Here is a 22,723-nt window from a genome sequence, read left to right as displayed (position 1 = left end):
TCATTTTTGTTTTATTGTTAACACATTCCACTATGTAACGAATAAAGATTTGTAACTGAAATATTTAAGTGATATCTAGGATGTGGTATTTTAGTGTTCCTTTTTTGAGCAGTGTATTTAAATAAAAGTAAACTTATGTTGACTCCAGCATCGGTCTCAGTCCAACTGTAGGCTCCAATACAGATTAGCAGCGGGTATAGTCATATGCTTATGAAGAGATGGGTATGAGAGACTGCAGAATCAGAAATGAATCAACCCCTCAGTGTAACTGGGTCACTGAATGGCATCAGATCCTTTTATATTAGAATACATATTACACCATGACAAGAGTATGTGCTCTTCAGAATAAATCATGGCAACGGATTTCTTCTAGGTATCCCCAAATGTTAAATATCACAGAAGACATGAAAACAAGGTCTGCAGCAGTTTTATTTACAAGTTTACACTGAACAAAGAAAGAAACACTTGACGTTCAAGCCTGGGTAAGTAAAGGGCAATGTAACTATAGTATCATTAGTGATTACATTATAAACAAACTACACTGAAAAGTTAATGCCAGTAAAAGTATTGGCCATGTTAAGAAATATGATATACAAATTGAAAGTGTGTGATTGAAGATGAGTGGTATCTGCACAGAAGTCAGATATTTGGATAATTGAATAAAAAAAGTAAAACAAAAAAAAGAAAATAAAAAGGCGGCTGTGACCATCCCCATTTTAACATCCGTGTAAACTCTCCAGTCCCAGAAAATGTTGCAAGGCATTACTAGCATTAACATCTGCTGGGAGGGGACAAGTTAACAGAAAAGCCTAGTTTTGACGTAGAACAGGCAGTTTGCTTATTCAAGTAGAATATATTCCCAGTGTCCGCAGCTTGAGTAGTGGAATTACATTATGGAGCAGGACGACTTCCCTTGTGAACCTACACCATCGATTTTTTCTGCTTCCAAAATTATTCTTTTAAAAACATCAACAGCAGTCTGGAAAACAAGAGTTACAAACTTAGCATAAAAATAGAATGCTTTAGAAGAGATGCAGTCATGGCGATTTAGGTGCTTGAGTGTCAATAGGATATGAAGTTTATGCAGACACTGCCCTACAACGCAGTATACTCTAGGGATGTATTCACACTTACCCCCAAGAGTTAAAAAAAAAAAAAAAAAAACCCACTCCCCATCATACAGCATTGTCACTTTCATGCACATTGGCAATACGAGGATGCTAAACATCAGTAGTTTTGGCAGCATGGCATGCAACAATAAAGTGAAGGGTCCCAGGGTAGAGAGTTATAGCCCTTCTGAAACATGGCTTGGCAAGTGTAGTGTCCATCTTCACTGCAGACATTCGTATGCCCATCAAAACTGCATTGGCTAATGTCCCAAGACATCAGAGGTGGTACCAAACACCAAAGGGTTACGTTTTGTCATTGCCTTTAGGCTCAAATTGTTGTATTTTTAAGAAATGTTATTTTAAAGCTATTCAAGGGAAACCTCTGCTGCAATTTTTTTATTTATTTATTTATTTTTTAAAGCCGTAAGTGGTGACATTTCTGTCATTGGGAAGACTGAAAACAAGTCTAACCCGTTACCAACATATGAGGTACAGATCTGTTAGGCCAGGAACAGAGCCCAAATCCTTCCCAGGAGAGGATGGCTGATATTTACCTTTACAGCATTGGGTAGAGCAGATCTGTTACATTGCCACTGTCAATCTGACAGCAGCATTTACTGTGTGCTGGTGGTGAATCTGTTCCCCAGCGACACCCATATGCAATTGTGGGTATGATGATTTGCAATGACAGCTGTGGTCTCCTGAAGACCTCTGTGCTTGCCATGACTGCTCTGAATGCCAGCTTCTGGCTGGTGCTCATACAAGACCGCAATTTGTGCTGTACAGAGCAGTATTGCTGGTTATAGCACAAGCTGTTGACTGATCACAGGTTCAAGTGCTGATCAGTCAAAGGGAAGAGGTTCAGAGAGTCAAAAATTTATATATAATATAACCCATATGGTGTTATAGCAGTATATCCATTTTGCCTGCTCAGTAATTTTCCCCCATTTTCAGCTACTGTATTTTTTGGACTATAAGATGCACTGGACCATAAGACACCCGAAATTTTCTGAAGGAAAATGGGGGGGGGGGGGGGGGGAGAAAAAAAAAAAAAAAAAAGAAAAAAAAAGTCAAATGGGGGTTAGTCTTACAGTCCGAATTCAGCTTACCAGGGAAGGGATCCACAGATAGATGAGTGGTCACAGGGGTCGTTTGGTGGTCCAGGCTGGTGCGGTGGCCTTTGGGAAGTCATCCATCCCAGGCTGGTGCAGTGCTTTGTGGTGTGGCGGTGCTCCGCCGGCATTTCCTCAAAGCCCTGACATGGAGGCCTCTGGAAAGATGGTCACCAGGGAGGTGCATGATGAGTCAGATCTCTGCAACGAGATCTTGTTGCCGAGTTTTGAACGAGCATGCGCTGCCCATCTTTCTGGAGGCCACTGCGTCGCAGCAACGGAGTGGCGGGGGTTTCCGGGCTGTGATGAAATGCTGGCGGAGCCCCCCCATGCACAGAGCCGCTGCCGCCACACCAGAGCCCCAACACCACAGCTGCAGCAGAACCAGCCTGGGAATGGAGGCTGCATTGGGACCGCCGCCACACTCCCATTTTTCCACAAAAAAAAAAAAAAAAAAAAAAAAATTTTGCAGAAAAAAATAGTATATTTCATGAGTCAGTTATATGAACCGAGACTCCCAAAATATAAACAGATACCAAGTTTCACAATCGTAAACAAGCAAAAGAGAACCAGCATCACATCAGCGCAGCTGTAACCAGACTACTGGACTAGGTTCCTAACTGTAGGCATTGCACTCCTTTGACCTCAGCTCCCAGCACAAGGTAATTTATGAGTAGTGAATACAGCTCAGTCATTAGGACAGAATCCAGGATACAAATAGTCTCACTTACTATTAGTCAGCATATAGTGACATTAGAGACGGAACCTAAATTTACAGTGGCTTGGGCTTGTTAGTGGATAATAAGAGATGCACAAAATGCCCTGCATCTCCATTACTATAGGTAAGAGGGAAATGCACCGCTACAGAAAAGTCACCTATAAATCTAGGACTCTTCAGCATAAAGAGTCTGTAAATCCAGAAAACAGACCTGATTTTCTTTAGCCGAAGATTCCAAGAACGCTGCATTCCAGGACTCCGCTAAGGCTTTACCTTCTTCATAGCTGATCACTCTGCAAAACAGTCCGGGACACAGCACGTTAATGTTACCACTGTTAAAGAAGCCAGCATGCAAAGAAAGCTAGCCTCAGTACTCATGCAAGTCAAGTCTAAGACTATGTGCACACGTAGGAAAAGAGGTGCAGAATCTTCTGCACAAAATCAGCCGCGAATTTGCTGTGGTTTTTATGTGGAATTGCTGCGGATTTTCAGCGGTTTTTGCCACTGCAGAATTTTAACATGGAGGGGTAGAGAAACGCTGCAGATCTGCACAAGAGTAGTAAGGCTACGTTCACATTAGCGTTGCGCGCCGTTGCGTCGGCGACGCAACGGCAACGCACCAAAAACACGCGCAAAAACGCTGCGTTTTGCGACGCGTGCGTCGTTTTTTGACGAAAATCGGACGCACGAAAAATGCAACTTGTTGCATTTTCGTGCGTCCGACGCTAGCGTCGAAAACGACGCACATGTCGAAAAACGCAAACAAAAAAACGCACGCGTCCCCCATGTTAAACATAGGGGCGCGTCGCCGCTGCAACAGCTACGCACATTAGCGTAACGCTAATGTGAACGTAGCCTTACATGCACTTCTTTGAAATCCGCAGCAATTCTGCACTGATTTTTCTGCCCAGCTTTGTCCCCCCCATAGAACATACTGTACATCACAGTACAGATCTGCAGCGTTTCTACGTGGAAAAACCGCTGTGGATCCGCATCATGTGCACAGCCTTATTTCCTAAACTTTTCTGGAAAAGAAAAGTGAAAAGGATTAGCTACTAGCACTGCTGCTCTAGGCAGACTATAGAAAAACCTATCTGGACCAAATACTGACTTTAGACATAACACATCACAAACCTCTCCATGTGCAAGTCTTTCTTGTTTCCAACCAACATTATAGGAACCCTGCAAGAGAGGTGTGGTTAGAGGAGGCGATCACACATGCAGTCTTAGATTATGAGAAAACAATACAACTTACTGGACTTTCCCCACCATGTCCAACAATTTTTCATGAATTACTTTAATGACTTCAAAGCTAGAAGAGAAGCAAAGGTTACAACACATGCAATAATGGTGAAAGTCACAGGTCACTCAAAGCTTTTCCAGAAAGCGTCCTGTACTAGACTAACAACCAACAAGACTTAAAGCGAAACTGTCAGAAGGATTTTTGCTAAGTAAACTGCAGACCCGGTCAGGTTGTTACTAGTGATGAGCGGATATACTCGTTACTCGAGATTTCTCAAGCACCCTCGGGTGACAGAGTATTTTTTAGTTTTCGGAGATTTAGTTTTCATCGCCACAGCTGACTGATTTAGATCTGTCAGCCAGCATAAGTACATGTGGGGGTTGCCTGGTTGCTAGCGAATCCCCACATGTACTTATGCTGGCTAACAGATGCAAGTCATTCAGCTGCGGCAAGAAAAACTAAATCTCCGAGCACTAGAATAAAAAGAAAAAAAAACCTCGGAGGACACCAAAGCGTGCTCGAGAAATGTCAAGTAACGAGTCTATTTGCTCATCACTAGTTGTTACTGTTACACTGATTAAGAGGATACCTGGGGTGAAGAAGTCTTGAAGTGCTTGAGTAATCAGTGTTAGACGTTTTCAGTTAGTGATCTGCCCGCGCTCTGGGGAGAGTCTAGGCCGAAGAAACCAAGAAGAGTCCTGCCCACAGGCTGCCCATAGCACAGGTATTTCATTAACTGAAAACTCCTAACACCGATCACACAAGAACCACAAGAAGAATTTCTTCACCTAAGGTATAATTTTACTCACCAACATAATGCCTGTAGTTTACAGGAAATCCTGCCAACCGATTTGTTATTTAAAGATCACTGAAGCCTGGAAAACGCAGGCAACAGGAGTATGATGGCTACTCATTGTGGTAAAGAGTTTTTTTATATCACCAAATGAACCACTTAAATTTATTTAGTAAAAATAGCTATAAAGATAAGGGTTTTACCTGACTTTCAGCCTTCTAGTACTGGACGGTGTGAACCAAAAACAGAATGTGTTACCAGAGTGTCCCCAAATACATCACTGCCTTGCCTGCACTGTTGTGACATTTGGCATAAGTAGTAGCCATGTTCCTCTACATCAGTGCATCCTCCCGCTAGTCCTTGACAGCCACCAACTGTTTTCAGGATTTCCTTAGTATTAACAGGTGATCACTGCATCACTTGGACAGGCAAAAATTAAAAATCACTTGTACAATACTAGGGAAATCACGAAAACTTTACCAGTTGGGGTGTTTGTGGAGCAGTATTCCCCTTATATATGGAACCAACCAAATTACAGCTTCTGCTGCCCAACTGCAAATATACCAGAGGTCATGTTTCTCCCTCAATATCTGCCATGAAACCACCCTGTAGGAGAATATACCTTTTGATGGAGGTAACGGAGTATACAAGGATGTATCCATTAATGTCTATGGAGTATGTCTGAGGAATAATGGAAAATTCATCCTAGAAAACAAGTTACAAAAATATCACATGCATATAATATAAAAGGTTTAACATGAATTCAGGCAACAAGACAGGACATCCCTGTTTCCATAGTAACGAGTAAGTGCACTGGATCCAAGAGATCAACCTGTTCCACCCTGCATGTTACAGCAGTGAGCTAAGGGGCTGTCTCTGCAAGTGTTAATCCTCAGCTGCAGGTTATTCTAAGAAACAAAACTTCCCTGATCTTACCTTCCCAGGTGGACTGGTGAGTTTCTGCTGTTTGTGATCTCAGAGCAATTTTTTTTATTTTTTTGTTTATTAAACCAAACTTGCACGAGGGAATTAACATTTACTTAAAAGAAGGAACAACCCCATAAGGTGAACTCTAGCCACCCATTTGCAAAAAGTTTCCATACATTACCAAGATGGGCACACAAACCTTTGAACGCATGACAAACTTTTCTACACATCACCTAATACCAGACATTCAGTTCTGAAACCTCATGAATAATTCGCCAATGTTTATCTTTAAGGGAACCTGTCACCCCCCAAAATCGAAGAGGAGCCAAGCCCACTGGCATCAGGGGCTTATCTACAGCATTTTCCCTTTAAATATCCCCAACATGAGGTAGGGAGGGCTGTGTGCAAACAGCTAGCTCCGAACACTGCAGTCGAAGCTCTTCAAGTACTGCCAGTCACTTGCAGCAGCATGATCAGACATTCACCTGCTCCATAGAATGCAACATGAAGGCAGTACCCCAAAAAACACTTAAAATGTGATTTTGGGGGGGGGGGGGGGGGTCAATGCTAGTACATTTGGTAAAGTTAGTGTAATCTCATTCTGAAAAGAAGAAAAAAAAAAAAAAAAAAAAACGCTCATACAGTTACAGAGAGATAAAGTTAGGTTATAGTCATTGGAAGGGAGAGAGTATTGGGGGCTCTAAAAAGGAAATCTTGCCCAGACATGAACAGATATGGAAGTAGGGCTTTGGCCATACAGGTCTTTTTCATCCATATTAAAAACCAACACACCATTTATGTACAGATCATATGTGCCAGTTATGATCCGAGATATAGGCATATGCCTCTTTCAACTTCAAGTGAAATGAAATGCGCCCGATGCACTTTTACACTTCCCATTTCTTATGAGGGGGTTCATTGATCTCTACAGAAATGGGCAATTGTAGTCTTTGGATGTAGACCCAATCAGCAAGTTCTCATCCCCATGAAGGATAGATACACACGCCTCATCCTATAAATGAAAGATTCCCAGTAACTTTATACTCACTTGACCAGCAGTATCCACTAGTTGAAGCTGGTAATCTTGGCCATTCACAGATATCTGTTTTGTAAATGCTAGAAAATATAAGTGAGTCAAGCAGAAGACATTAAGCAACTTAGATTTTGAAGCCTTGTTTCTCTAGTCTAATGATAATTTTGACCATCTCTGGCTCTTCCATCATGCTCATCACTGCTAGATTGTTTTTGCTCACCTCTCTTTAGCCTCAGTTTTGTCATATGATTACCTTTCTATTTCAAGTTCTATAGAACCATTAAAGGGGTTTTATGCTACTTTAATATTGAGGACCTATCCTTAGATAGTTCAATGCCTGATAATTAACTGAGCACTGGCACTGACAACAGTTGGAGCTGCCGAGTCTACGGATAGCTCTGGCCACAGATGAGTACTGCACATCTACCCCCTACTGAAGTCAATAACCAGATGGGCAGAACCTGGCCGCAGCCACAATCAGACCCAGCCACTAACTAAAGGCCCCTTCACATTAAGCGACGCTGCAGCGATACCGACAACGATCCGGATCGCTGCAGCGTCGCTGTTTGGTCGCTGGAGAGCTGTCACACAGACAGCTCTCCAGCGAACAACGATGCCGGTAACCAGGGTAAACATCGGGTTACTAAGCGCAGGGCCACGCTTAGTAATCCGATGTTTACCCTGGTTACCATCCTAAAAGTAAAAAAACAAACACTACATACTTACCCAACGCTGTCTGTCCCCGGCGCTCAGCTTCTCTGCACTCCTCCTGTACTGGCTGTGAGCACAGCGGCCGGAAAGCAGAGCGCCGACGTCACCGCTCTGCTTTCCGGCTGCTGTGCTCACAGCCAGTGCAGGAGGAGTGCAGAGAAGCTGAGCGCCGGGGACAGACAGCGTTAGGTAAGTATGTAGTGTTTTTTTTTGTTTTTTTTTTACTTTTAGGATGGTAACCAGGGTAAACATCGGGTTACTAAGTGCGGCCCTGCGCTTAGTAACCCGATGTTTACCCTGGTTACCAGTGAAGACAATCGCTGGATCGGTGTCACACACGCCGATCCAGCGACGAAATAAAGTTCTGGACTTTCTTCAGCGACCAACGATCTCCCAGCAGGGGCCTGATCGTTGGTCGCCGTCACAACGATTTCCTTAACGATATCGTTGCTACGTCACAAAAAGCAACGATATCGTTAACAATATTGTTATGTGTGAAGGTACCTTTAAGCACTTCCGGCATCACTGATAACAGCTGATTGCACACCCAGACATTGACCTATCCTAAGGGAAGTCAATGTTAAAGTAAAAACAACCCCTGACTGTAAATTAAAAATGTTCAACTGCTCCAGTTAATCATGTATTGTGGTCCATTCAAGTAGTGCAGAAAGGCCATCAACAAGTCAAGAACAGGCTCTTTACAGAAAGTTATAGATGTCTAAGCAACGAGGGAATACTAGCTGTAGTTTCCCCCAAGTGCTACTGCCTGGAGCAGGGCTGAACCACAACCATTAAGGTACCGTCACACTAGACGATATCGCTAGCGATCCGTGACGTTGCAGCGTCCTCGCTAGCGATATCGTCCAGTGCGACAGGCAGCAGCGATCAGGCCCCTGCTGTGCCGTCGCTGGTCGGGGAAGAAAGTCCAGAACTTTATTTCGTCCCTGGACTCCCCGCAGACATCGCTGAATCGGCGTGTGTGACACCGATTCAGCGATGTCTTCACTGGTAACCAGGGTAAACATCGGGTAACTAAGCGCAGGGCCGCGCTTAGTAACCCGATGTTTACCCTGGTTACCATCCTAAAAGTAAAAAAAAAAAACAAACGCTACATACTTGCCTACAGCCGTCTGTCCTCCAGCGCTGTGCTCTGCACTCCTCCTGTACTGGCTGTGAGCGTCGGTCAGCCGGAAAGCAGAGCGGTGACGTCACCGCTCTGCTTTCCGGCCGCTGTGCTCACACAGACAGTACAGGAGGAGTGCAGAGCACAGCGCTGGAGGACAGACGGCTGTAGGCAAGTATGTAGCGTTTGTTTTTTTTTTACTTTTAGGATGGTAACCAGGGTAAACATCGGGTTACTAAGCGCGGCCCTGCGCTTACCCGATGTTTACCCTGGTTACCGGCATCGTTGGTCGCTGGAGAGCGGTCTGTGCGACAGCTCTCCAGCGACCAAACAGCGACGCTGCAGCGATCCGGATCGTTGTCGGTATCGCTGCAGCGTCGCTAAGTGTGACGGTACCTTTAGGTTAGCTAGAGCTAGAATCTGTTATGGCAGTAATCAGCCACACAAGACTGAGGGGCCAAATGCATCTGATAATGCACTGGATTGTTTGTACAAGTGATCTGATAACCAAGCAAACTAAAGCAGCAGATTGGGGAGGCACAACAGAGTAGACTTCCACCAGGTAGCAAGTAATACACAGCTTGAGTGTAAAAGCTTTAGAGGTGGGGTAGAAAAGGAGATACTGACAGGTATGGTATCAATAAGGTAGGAGTACAGATCACTTCAGCCATAAAGCTGCACTAGGTTCTCAAGAAAGGCTTTTTTTTTTATTTTACTTCTCAACACAACTAAAGCTGGACTAACCTACGGACAACTAATCATCAGTGTCCTCTAATCTACTCCAGTTTCCAAGTGATGTTAGAGGAGCCAGGAGTTCAGATAATGAAATGGAACCAAGTTTAGCATTTTCCGTTTTATTGCACGGTGTAGGTAGACCAGCCACGTGGCTGAGAGCAGAGCATTGAATAATACAAGGTCAGAGAGGTCAGTGGTTGTAACAACATGCGGCTCAGCCTCCGTGTCCCTCACTATAAGGGCTTATTCACACGCAAGGAGTTTGTATGCCACGACCAGGAGTGGCACTTGAGAAGAGCTAATTGAAAGCTTGACACCCAGTCTGCATTTTTGGAGACTCCTGGTTTTGAGCAGCAACAGATATATAATATATAATTTGTGAACACACTGAGGGCTGCTATAAGCAGATAATGAATTTCTGCTACATAGACTATACCTATACATTTGAAGATCTTCACCAACACAGATTGTGAGCCCATCTGTCAGGAGCCTCTAGACAGCACCCTACTAGGTAGCATCGGAGCTTTGCAATGCTGGGCTTAGAGGTTCTCCCTGTGTGTGGGTTTTTACCAGGTTCCTCCCACACCACATACATACTGATTTTTACATGGAGCATGCATAAGGTGATTTTTACATTAGCTAGCCCCTTTAAAGTCTGCAGACCTTGAGAGTTGACACTAGAAATATTTGATTGGTTATAGCAAAACTTTATGGGGGGGGGGGGGGGGGAAAAAGTATAGGTCACTTACTGTTTTCTATAGTTGGATCATAAGCATCGACAAACTGTCCTTCAACAAACTGAATGGTGAGTGAAGACTTTCCTGGAGAGGGGAAAAAAAAAAAGTTGCATTCACTGGTCTGATTTAGAACCAAGTTTCTATATACTCCTAGGCATCCAGTTACTGACCAATGGGGGGGCAGATGGGTGTGGGTTTGATGACCCCACTGACTGTACAGACCCATACACCGCAGTTCCTACATGAGCTGTGTGCACACAGTGGCGTTTTATAAACACCCACTGATCAAGAACACATTATAACAGTGAAGTGTTGCATTAAGGATTCCATCTCAGCTAAGGGTATGTGCACATGTTGTGGATTCCATTGAGGATTACCTGTGTTTTTAAACATGCGGAATCCAATTATGGAACAGGTGTATAACACTGGAATCCGTACTAAAGGTACCGTCACACATAACGATATCGTTGTGTGACGTAGCAACGATATCGTTATGTGTGACAGCGACCAACGATCAGGCCCCTGTTGGGAGATCGTTGGTCGCTGGGGAAAGTCCAGCACTTTATTTTGTCGCTGGATCTCCAGCTAACATCGCTGAATCGGCAGGGTAAACATCGGGTTACTAAGCGCAGGGCTGTGATTAGTAACCCGATGTTTACCCTGGTTACCCAGGGACTTCAGCGTCCAACGATCCTGGAGAGCTGTGTGACAGCTCTCCAGCGACGCTGCAGCGATCGACATAGTTGTCGGTATCGCTGCAGCGTCGCTTAGTGTGATGGTACCTTAAGAATTGACATGCTGCAGAAAATAAACTGCAGCATGTGCACCGCGGATTTGGTTTTCCATAGGTTTACATGGTACAGTACACCACATGGAAAACCGCTGTGGATCCACCATGACAAATCCGCAACGTGTGCACATACCCTAAAGTCATAGGATTGTTTGTCAAAGCAACCCATAAAAAAAAAAAAAAAAAAAAAGGTTCAGCCTACAGCTACTGGTATCTGGTGAACATTATCATTATTAGACAATGTTTGTAATAGAGGCCTGTACTAATGTTTTCCAAGATTAGATGCTGGCAGAACACTATATACCCAGTATATGCTAAACTGGGAAAGTGCGAGCTAGGTCTAAAGATCACAAAGCTTTGTTCTCACCACCAGGGAGAGGGACTTTTTCCCCTGACTAAAACTGGATCAGTCGCTGGATTCGTGTGTGCGACAGATCCTGCGTCCATAGGCTTCCATTGTAGCCGACGACAGGCGGCACGGGAAACGTCGCTGACTGATTTTCTGACATGACAAAAAAAAAAATTTAACAATGAAAGTTTTCTCTGCACGACAGACTGCTATTTTACGACGGATCCAGTGCACGACGGATGAAACGGATGACCATCTGTCGATAATACAAGTCTATGGGAAAATGCAAGATCCTGCATTCTCAAAAATTGACGGATCTGAGAAGATGGAAATGTGAAAGAGGCCTAAGGCCATGTGCACACGCTGCGGAATTTTCCGCAGCAGATTTGATTAAATCTGAAGTGCAAAAAGTACTGTGGATTTATTGCGGTTTTTTATGCGGTTTCCACTGTGGTTTTAGACACCTGCGGATTTTTTAATATGGAGCAGGTGCCAAACCACTGGATTCCGCACAAAGAATTGAGATGCTGCGGAAAATAAACTGCAGAGTTTCCGCGCGGTTTTTTCTGCAGCATGGGCACAGCGGTTTTTGTTTTCCATAGGTTAACATTGTACTGTACACCACATGGAAAACTGCTGTGGATCCGCAGCAAAAACCGCAACGTGTGCACATACCCTAAGGAACCTGGATGTAAACATGTGATCTGCCTGCATCTCATCAGTACTGCAGTTCCTGTATAAGGGTATGTGCACACGATGTGGATTCGCAGCGTTTCCCATGCGTTTACAGTACAATGTAAACCTATGGGAGACCCAATCCGCAGTGCACATGCTGTTGAAAAAAAGACGCATGGAAATGCAGCGGTTTACAATCCACAGCATGTCACTGTCTGCAGATTCCGCAGCGGATTTATCAAATCCGCTGCAGAAAAATCCGCAGTGGACTATTCTACGTGTGCACATACCCTTAGGAGTTCACTGGGAGAATTTCACTGATGAACTCGCCTCTGCACAGTGAGACGGTGCACGGTGCTAACGGTGATCACACCGGAGGGAGGTCACTAGTTTATTGGCCCAGCTGGTTCTCAGCCTAGACGGTCACATCTTGGCACCATCCAGGTTGAAAAATATTTATCCCCAGACATGGATTACCGCATGGGACAGAATGTCTGACAGATGAGGGATATACCGTATATACTCGAGTATAAGCCGAGAATTTCAGACCAAATTTTTGGGCTGAAAGTGCCCCTCTCGGCTTATACTTGAGTCACGGTCTGTGGCAAGGTCAGCAGGTGAGGGGGAGAGAGGTCTGTCGCATACTCACCTAGTCCCGGCGGTCCTGATGCTCCCCCTGCCTGTCACACTGTCTTCGGGTGCCGCAGCTCTTCCCCTGTACAGTGGTCACGTGGGACCGCTCATTAAACTTATGAATATGGACTCCACTCCCATAGGGGTGGAGCTGCATATTCATTCCTCTAATGAGCGGTGCCAGTGACCGCTGACAAAGGAAGAGTTGCGGCACCCGAAGACAGTGTGACAGGCAGGGGCAGCGTCAGGAGCGCCGGGACTAGGTGAGTATTTTATATTCACCTGTCCACGTTCCACCCGCCGGGCGCCGCTCCGTCTTCCCGTCCATTTACACTGACTGTTCAGGTCAGAGGGCGCGATGACGTACTAGTGTGCGCGGCGCCCTCTGCCTGAACAGTCAGTGCGGAGAGACGCCGAGATTGGACGCTGAGGAGCTGCAAGCAAGAGAGGCGAGTATGTTTTTTTTTTGCAGCAGCAGCATTATATAAGGCACAGATTTATGTGGAGCATCTATGGGGCCAAACTGAACGGTGCAGAGTATATGGCACAGCTTTATAAGGAGCATCTATGGGGCATAATGAACAGTGCAGAGCATTGTATATGGGGCACAGCTTTATATGGAGCATCTATGGAGCCATAATGAACGGTGCAGAGCATTCTATATGGCACAGCTATATATGGATCATCTATGGGGCAATAATCAATGGTATGGAGCATTATATGAGGCACAGCTTTATATGGAACCTCCTTTGGGGCAATAATGAATGGTATGGAGCATCTATTTTTATTTTTGAAATTCACCGGTAGCTGCTGCATTTTCCACCCTAGGCTTATACTCGAGTCAATAAGTTTTCAGTTTTTTGTGGCAAAATTAGGGGGTGGGGGTGGTCTGCTTATACTCGAGTATATATGGTAGTTTTAATCGAGGAGATGAAAAATTCAATGAAATGAGTGTTCGGGAAGTATAACTTTTTTAATTTAAAAAGTGGGTTGTTTTATTTCAAATAAAAAACAATTTTATACTTGCTTTGCCTTTTACAATAAAACTATAGGATTAGTAGTGGATAGGCGTTTCACAGTTACCTCTCCATTACTAAGCTGTGGGCTTGGTGTCACCGGACAATACAAAGGAGACCCCACAAATATGAACCCTACTTTCCTCTGCTACAGGGCAAGTGGGAATAGCCAGTGTTAGAGTTGATGAGTTTTTTCTAGGCAGCCTTTTTTTAGGCTTGGGGGGGGGGGGGGGGGGGGGTGTCAATATCCATGGCCCCTTACCAGCCTGAGAATACCATCCCCAGGTGTCTGCTTTAGTAAGGCTGGTTGTCAAAAGAGTGTAAAAAAAAAAAAAAAAATTTTTTTTTATATATATCTATATCTATATCTCTCTTCTCTCTCCTTCTATTATTGATAGCAAGGTTGGTTAATGCTGACAGCTGAGTGTTGCAGTTCCCCCCCCCCCCCCCAGTCAGTTTTGCCTGGCTGGTTATCAAAAATACAGGGGAACCAATGCTGTTATTTTTATTTTTTTGTTAATTTTAGAGCGCAGGCGACAGCTGATGAATACTCAATCAGCCGCTCCTGCTCTCGCTGTTAGCAGCAGCAGGTGTAGGCTGAGGGGGATCAGTGGTCCCAACAGCCCACTCCAGTGACTGGGAGGTAAACTTTATACCTCTGATCACAGCTGTCGGCTCATGCTGTCATTTGACAGTGTGGGAACCGCATTGCTAACCAGCAGTAGTGTTTACTGCTGATCGGAAGCAGCATTTGCCGTGCCTGAACATCCAGATGTCCGCCCATCTCTACTCAAGACCATTATGCTGATCGGTGGCGTTTCAATGAGACATTTCATCCCCATCCTGGTGACTGATGTTGAAGAGTCTTTCTCACAATTGACATCAACTTCACAAATTCAGATCTGCCAGACTAACTTTCTAAAAGCTCTTGGAACTCAAGAGAGGGTTTACAAAGCACAGATGTCCCAATGTAGGATGCAAGCTACCCAGACCTTACTATTAGTAAAGCATGAACTGTCCTGGTTTTTGTTATGCATGGTAAAAAGTACTGGGGGGGGGGGGCACTTTTTTGTGCATGTGTTTGTGTCCTGGAGAGTGTAGTTGATGTGGGAGAGGTCAGCATTTCAAAACTACAGGACAGCCTGTGAACCATAGGGGTCACCAGAGTACTGCAGGGATGTTTCCAGACCAGGATCAGCTATGTGACCTGGAATGTCATCTGCAGCCTTTATGTTCAGGAAACATGACAACGTGGAACTACCAATGTTCTGTGGAAGGTTCTCAAACTGAAGTGTACAGAGGTTATTTAAAAAAAAAAAAAAAAAAAAAAAAAAAAAAAAAAAAAAAGGATACATGATAACAGAGGCAGAAATAAAACTACACTCCTTCATTCACCAATTTGGTACCCAAAATGTTCCCACAAAGCTCTGTTGTAGTCCATGTTCCCTGAAGTCTACAGAAAACAAATCAGTAGTGACTGCTGTATAGTTTATTTCTGCCTTTGTTTTTCAGGTATCCTTTTCTGGACTAATTCAGATTTGATGGATTACTTCGGACCTGCATGGGATTTTTTCAAATAAATTGGTCAACAAAAAGATAGTGGGATTTTATTTATTGTTTTTATTACTGATTAGTAATGGGGGCGTCAGACATCTCTAACCCCAGGGGTTGATGCCAGCTATGATTTTTGACAAGTCACAGCTGTCAGACCATCAAGAAGGGCCAAGCAAAGCACTAGTGCACCTAATGTGATGTGCCAGTTCAGGGGTGGCTGCAGGCTGATAAAAAAAAGGGGGGGGGGCCTCACATCATTCATTTGGTGAATACAATTATAGTAAACTACATACATGGCACCAATTACACTGGTACACAGCAGTTGGTGCCAACGGTGTATACATGGCACCAATTACACTGGTACACAGCAGTTGGTGCCAACGGTGTCTGAACTGTTTTATATTAAGTTTATAAAGAAAACATTATTATACAGGTTAGGCTATAGGTTGAACTGGATGGACTTATAGTCTTCCTTCTACCTTAATAACTATGTAACTATGTATTAGCTCTTGTTTGATATATTTAATAGGCAATAATAGAATTCTGGGTAAAAAGTTGCTTTTAGAGTATTTTAAGTCTACAAAATGAAATTAAAGTGTCCTGGGTAATGAAATATCCCATATAGTTTTAAAGAGCCAAAAAGACAGACAAAACGCTATTGCATTTGTTACGACACAAGATGCATTGGGAAATACATCATTTGCATGGATAAGTTGTCAAGTAGAACTAATTTCAGCAAAATGGGATATTTTTTTTTTTTTTTAATTTAACACCCTCAAAATACCACAAATCCATTCAAAAACCTTGGCACTTAGAAAAAAATTGTTTTTGTACACATGTATATCTTTATCTGTCCCATAGCTATCTATATCTTTGCATATCTAATGAAAAAAAAAAATGCTGAAATACACAAGTGAGCTGAGGTGTAAGGGTACCTTCACATTAACGATTTCGTTAACGATATCGTTGCAACGTCACGCTTTTTGTGACGTAGCAACGATCCCGCTAAAGATATCTTTATGTGTGACAGCGACCAACGATCAGGCCCCTGCTGGGAGAGCGTTGGTCGTGCGGAATGATCAGGACCTTTTTTTGGTCGCTGATCACTCGCTGTCATCGCTAGATATGCGATGTGTTCACCTGTAACCAGGGTAAACATTGGGTTACTAAGTGCGGCCCTGCGCTTAGTAACCCGATGTTTACCCTGGTTACCTGGGGACTTCGGCATCGTTGAAGACAGTTTCAATGATGCCGAAGTCTTTCCCCTGATTGTTGGTCGCTGGAGAGAGCAGTCTGTGTGACAGCTCCCCAGCGACCACACAACGACTTGCCAATGATCACGGCCAGGTCGTATCGCTGGTCGTGATCGTTGGTAAATCGTTTAGTGTAACGGTACCTTAAGATTCATGTTGAAATTCAGCCTCAACAAACAAATCATGGGAAACGTACCCCAACAAGAGTGGCATTTCTGCTGTGTTTGATAGCGATCGGAGGCAGCCACTGGAGATAAGAGGTTTCTAACATATAGAAACATGGTTCCTGAATTAGAAGTTTTAAAAGCCACTGATCCATCCTGTGACCAATGCCACTGTATCCGATAGAGCCCAATAAAATCCATCAAGTCAGTGGGATCTATAATTTGTGGGATTAACATTTCTGCCAGCAATTACTCAGCAACAGAAGTGTGACCACTCTTGAAGTGCGGCCGCACATTTACGGCAGGTAAGGTGTAAGCCAATTAGATGGCTTAAAGTCTTTAGACACAGATCTGATGTGGTCATGTTCCCATGGCAGCTCAGCTACAGCCCAATTCAAAATTTAGACAGCACATTTCAGAGTTCTGTACACAGAACACCCATGAGGCTGTAAAGGAAATCTGTAGTCCATTAAGAGGACTGAAACACTAATCTAAGCCCAGCTTAAAAAGGAGCTCCCTTTGGTTGTGTGCACACATTCCGGATTTTTTGCTATAAAAACCGTGAAAAAAAAATGCACCCATTAAGCATCCTATTAATAGGATGCAATTTGTGTGCATTGGGAAGCTCCGGAAGAAAAATGTAAAAAAATCCGCACCCCAAAAAAAAAAAAAAGTGAGAAAAACGCAGAAAAAGTCCAGTTTTGTTCAGGAAATTTCTGCAAAGAATCCTGACGTGTGCACATAGCATTCAACTTCGGTTTGATGATGTGTGGGGAGGGGGGTTGGAATAAAAACACTTTTCTATTTAAAAAATAAAACAGTTAAGGTACCGTCACACTCAGCAACTTTTGAACGATAGCGATCCGTGATGTTGCAGCATCCCGGATAGCGATCTCGTTTTGTTTGACACGCAGCAGCGATCTGGATTGCTGGTCGGAGCTAGAAGGTCAGAACTTTATTTCGTCTGCTGGCCTGTGCTGCGGGGGGCCTCCGGTGCCCAGCGGTGCTGTGTGCGTGTCTGGCATTTTGCGGCAGGCCAGAGCCCTGGCACTTCCATGTGCTGAGATTCCAGCGCTGAAATCTCATCTCTCGAAATCACCAACAGCACATGTGCCGCCCCCAGCGGCAGCCATATTCCCGGAGACCACAGCACATGGAACTGGGGAAGTGTCGGGGCTCTGGCCTGCCACAAGATGTCGGCAGAGCCCTGGGCAGCGCCGGACACCCACGCAGTACTGCAGGGCCCCCGCAGCACAAGCCAGCAACCGCCAGGCACCCAGGAACACCCCTGCAGCAGCACTTCAGGACACCCCCTCATCCCAGCCTGCGACATCACCCCACTCCCGCCTCCTCCAGCAGCGACCCTGCTTCACTGCAGCCACCATACCTGGTAAGCAATAAGATGCAACACCATTTTATTAAAAAATAAATTTTCTTCTCAAAATTTGGGTGTGTCTTATAATCCAAAAAAACAAAACAAAAACCAACAAACAGTATTTGTACCCACCCCAATCTGGAACAGGCGACATCGGTATTAGAGATGGGAGATCAACTGACAAGTGGCTGGCTGGTCGGCTCACAAACTTCTTACCTTGCAGTTGGCCGGGCTGGCACAGTGCATGACAGATGACATTGGGCCAGCCGGCTAATCACAAGCCGAGCGGGGAGATATAAGATTCTGGGGCCTTGAGTCCAGCAAGAGACCAACCGGGACAATAAACCAGAGTCCTACAAATCAATCTGTCCAGTACAAGTACATGCGCAGGTGGGACAGAGTAGACTGCCATTGGCTCCTAGCAGGGTCCCCCCTGAGGCTGGTGCACTGGGCACGTGTGCAGGGCATCCCCCGGCTACATCTGTGCAGCCACCAACAGCCAAAAGTGAGGAATGGACTCACAGGATCTGATGGTAGGTATCTAACACAACCAAGGCAGATCAGGGCACAGGGGCCCCGAGGAGCCGCACACACACACGGGCTGGGGGGTGGGAGAGGGGGCGAGGGGCCGCACACGCTGGGGGGTGGGAGAGGGGGCGAGGGGCCGCACACACACGGGGGGGGGGGGGGGGTGGAGAGGGGGCGAGGGGCCGCACACACACGGGGGGGGGGGGGGGGAGAGGGGGCGAGGGGCCGCACGCACACACGGGGGGCGAGGGGCCGCACACACACGGGGGGGGGGGGGTGGAGAGGGGGCGAGGGGCCGCACACACACGGGGGGGGGGAGAGGGGGCGAGGGGCCGCACGCACACACGGGGGGCGAGGGGCCGCACACACACGGGGGGGGGCGAGGGGCCGCACACACACGGGGGGGGCGAGGGACCGCACACACACGGGGGGAGAGGGGCCGCACACACACGGGGGGGGGGGGGGGCGAGGGGCCGCACACACACGGGGGGGGGGCGAGGGGCCGCACACACACAGGGGGGGGGGGGCTAGGGGCCGCACACACACAGGGGGGGGGGGGCGAGGGGCCGCACACACACAGGGGGGGGGGCGAGGGGCCGCACACACACAGGGGGGGGGGCGAGGAGCCGCGCACACGGGGGGCCAGCTGCTTTCTTGGCAGTGTTACCTCTCCAGCTTGGCCAGTCAGGACTCCACTAGAAAGCCTTCAGCGGCAGTTTAAAGGGGGACAAAACAAATGGTGACTGTTGGGGGCTGCCGCGGCCGTGGCTACAGGGAGGCAGCCACCTCAGGGACCGGCAGACACGTGACTCGCCTGCAGGTGCCTGGGGTCGGCAGTGCGCGGGGGTAAAGGTCACAGCTCCCCGCAGACACTCACCCACGGAGCGGTACCCGAGGATGGCGATCTTCCGCGACTTGGGCTGCGGCATCTTTGGCGCCTCCACTGTTTTGCCTTTGGTTCAGACCCGAAGGCGCTGCATCCACCGACTGCTGCTGAAGGAGAGGAGCGGCGCGCCGGGAGACGAGCACACGCTGAACTTCACCGGTGTGCGGAGCCTGCACTCACTCCCGCCCACGGCCTCGCTAGCTGCTGCGTGTACACGTCACCGCGTCAGCTCTGCTTTATATCCCGCCTTCTCCGTCCTCGGCACGGATTTGTTTTTATTATTCTGCCCGCCCTCCCGGCTGTCCGGAAAATGCTCGCTGCGTCATCCCAGGCCGAGCACTGTGGCGGGGAGAAGTGTGATTGGTGGATAGTTGTGGCAGGGGGCGGAGCGTAAATCTAGCACGGCTCTTCTATTGGACACTGACTGTGCCTTTCTGACAGGATGCTGAAATGTTGTGGGCGGGGCTACGTAACTGCTCACGCGGCTGCCTTCTGAAACGTGGAGGTGAATGACGGCGGCGCGGACATGTTTGTGGAGACCGAGATGCACTGCGCGCATGGGAGAGACTCCGACAAAATGGCTCCACAAATGGAGACACAACCGTGTATTTGCGGCAGGACTGTCACGGCCGGCGTGCAGTTGTGAAGGTGACCATGGGTGTTTGCACGTAGTAGTAGTGCCGGGCAGACTCTGACGCACCAAAAGCATCAAAAAGTGGAATAAAACGCGATCAAAAAGACAAATGTAAATAAAAATGGTGTCCCTGAAACAGTCATCTTGTCCTGCAAACTTCAAGCTGCCATTCAGCTCCAACAGCCGAAAAATAAAAAAGTTAGAGCTCTCAGCCTGGCCTTCAGGCAGAACTCACATAGAGTTTGAAACGCGTCGCCATGTTATTTCCTGCTCCCCGCATCATGCCATGAATTGCTTGGATTTTTAATTGTCTCAATATAAGAAAAAATCATATTTTTATAATTATTGCCAGAAGCTGGAATTTTCTTCTTTTTTTACTTGCTACTCCACGTTTTGTCAGAATGTCATTCCATGCACGTTGGATCACAGGATATGGGGAGCTGCCAAACTTTCTACTTGCATGGCTTCCACGTTACTGGGCTCTGGAAAAGCAAAATGGCTCCTCACCTCCCAATGTGTGAAAATGTAAAATCTGCGGCTAAAACAAAACGTTGATGGTAAAAATATGATTTTTTTTTCTTCATTGCCCAATGGTATAAAATTCTGTGACCCACCTGTGGTGTCAATATAATCACTGCACCCCATTGAGAGCTGCAGTTTGTAAAATGTGGTCTCGTAGGGGGTTCTGCTGGTTTGGCACCTCAGTGGCTCTGCCAATATGACATGGCGCCCTCAAACCAGTTCAACAAAATGTGAACTCCAATATTGCGCTTTTTCCCTTCTGAGCTTTGCACTGTGCCTCAAAAATAGTTTTCAACCACATATGGGGTATCATCGTATTCAGGAGAAATTGCACTACAAATTTTGGGGTCCATTTTCTCAAAACGAGACATGACACCGTCTGACAATTCCATCAAAGTTTGCTTTCCAAAACGTCACTCTTTTCTCAGCTCTGCCGTACTTAAACAGTAGTTTACCCCCACATATGGGGTATCTGTGTACTCAAGAGAAATTGCACAACAAAGTGTATGGTGCAATTTCTCCTGTTACCCTATGTCAAAATGCAAAATTTGGGGATAAAAAACATTTTTGCGGGGAAAATTATTTTTTATTTTCCCGACTCAATGTTATAAACTTTTGTGAAGCACCTTAGGGATTCAAGGTGCTCACCACACATCTAGATAAGTTCTCTGAGGGGTTAAAGGTACCGTCACACTAGACGATATCGCTAGCGATCCGTGACGTTGCAGCGTCCTCGCTAGCGATATCGTCCAGTGTGACAGGCAGCAGCGATCAGGCCCCTGCTGTGCTGTCGCTGGTCGGGGAAGAAAGTCCAGAACTTTATTTGGTCGCTGGACTCCCCGCAGACATCGCTGAATCGGCGTGTGAGACACCGATTCAGCGATGTCTTCACTGGTAACCAGGGTAAACATCGGGTAACTAAGCGCAGGGCCGCGCTTAGTAACCCGATGTTTACCCTGGTTACCATCCTAAAAGTAAAAAAAAACAAACACTACATACTTACCTACAGCCGTCTGTCCTCCAGCGCTGTGCTCTGCTCTCCTCCTGTACTGTCTGTGTGAGCGTCGGTCAGCCGGAAAGCAGAGCGGTGACGTCACCGCTCTGCTTTCCGGCCGCTGTGCTCACACAGACAGTACAGGAGGAGTGCAGAGCACAGCGCTGGAGGACAGACGGCTGTAGGTAAGTATGTAGTGTTTTTTTTTTTTTTACCTTTAGGATGGTAACCAGGGTAAACATCGGGTTACTAAGCGCGGCCCTGCGCTTAGTTACCCGATGTTTACCCTGGTTACCGGCATCGTTGGTCGCTGGAGAGCGGTCTGTGTGACAGCTCTCCAGCGACCAAACAGCGACGCTGCAGCGATCCGAATCGTTGTCGGTATCGCTGCAGCGTCGCTAAGTGTGACGGTACCTTTAGTTTCCAAAATGGTGTTACTTGTGGGGGGTTTCCTCTGTTTAGGCACATCAGGGGCTCTCCAAACATGATATGGTGTCCGCTAATCAGCAAATTTTACATTCAAAAAGTCAAATGGTACTCCTTTCCTTCCGAGCCTTGCCATACACCCAAACAGTAGATTTCCCCCACATATGGTGTACTGGCTTGCTCAGGAGAAATTGCACAACAAATTTTGGGGTCCATTTTTTCCTGTTACCCTTGTGAAAATAAAAAAAAAGTTTGGGTATAAAGTAACATTTTTGTGACAAAAAGATAAATGTTAATTTTTTCCTTCCACATTCCAAAAATTCCTGTGAAGCACCTAAAAGGTTAATAAACTTCTTGAATGTGGGTTTGAGCACCTTAAGGGGTGCAGTTTTTAGAATCGGGTCACTTTTAAGTATTTTCTGTCATATAGGCCCCTCAAAGTCACTTCAAATGTGATGTGATCCCTAAAAAAATGGTTTTGTAAATTTTGTTAGAAAAATGAGAAATCGCTAATCAACTTGTAACCTGTTATGATCTGGTCGTTTAGGAGCAACATGGGACGAGCTCTGAAGGAAGTGGTACCTGTACTGACCGCAGTCCCTAAGCTCAACACAACACTAGAAGTAGCCGTGGGATGCTCCTGAGACTCCCCAGGCACCTCGTCACAGCCTGAGAGCTAACTA

At 46.2% G+C, this 22,723-nt stretch overlaps 1 protein-coding gene across 1 annotated transcript; it reads right to left on the bottom strand.

Annotated features, from left to right (window-relative positions):
* Positions 1 to 411: 411 nt before the first annotated feature.
* Positions 412 to 19,805, bottom strand: RHEB (Ras homolog, mTORC1 binding). The gene is made up of 8 exons (XM_069729763.1): positions 19,456 to 19,805; positions 10,254 to 10,325; positions 6,951 to 7,018; positions 5,598 to 5,680; positions 4,195 to 4,251; positions 4,074 to 4,121; positions 3,151 to 3,232; positions 412 to 979 (listed from the first exon to the last, which is right to left on the bottom strand). The coding sequence occupies exons 1-8, from the start codon at positions 19,505 to 19,507 to the stop codon at positions 887 to 889; spliced, it is 555 nt and encodes a 184-aa protein (XP_069585864.1). The 5' UTR covers positions 19,508 to 19,805; the 3' UTR covers positions 412 to 886.
* Between the last annotated feature and the right edge of the window lie 2,918 nt (positions 19,806 to 22,723).

The sequence above is a fragment of the Ranitomeya imitator genome, chromosome 6 (assembly GCF_032444005.1).
Source record: "Ranitomeya imitator isolate aRanImi1 chromosome 6, aRanImi1.pri, whole genome shotgun sequence".
NCBI lineage: Eukaryota > Metazoa > Chordata > Amphibia > Anura > Dendrobatidae > Ranitomeya > Ranitomeya imitator.
This window is presented reverse-complemented; position numbering and strand designations above follow the sequence as displayed.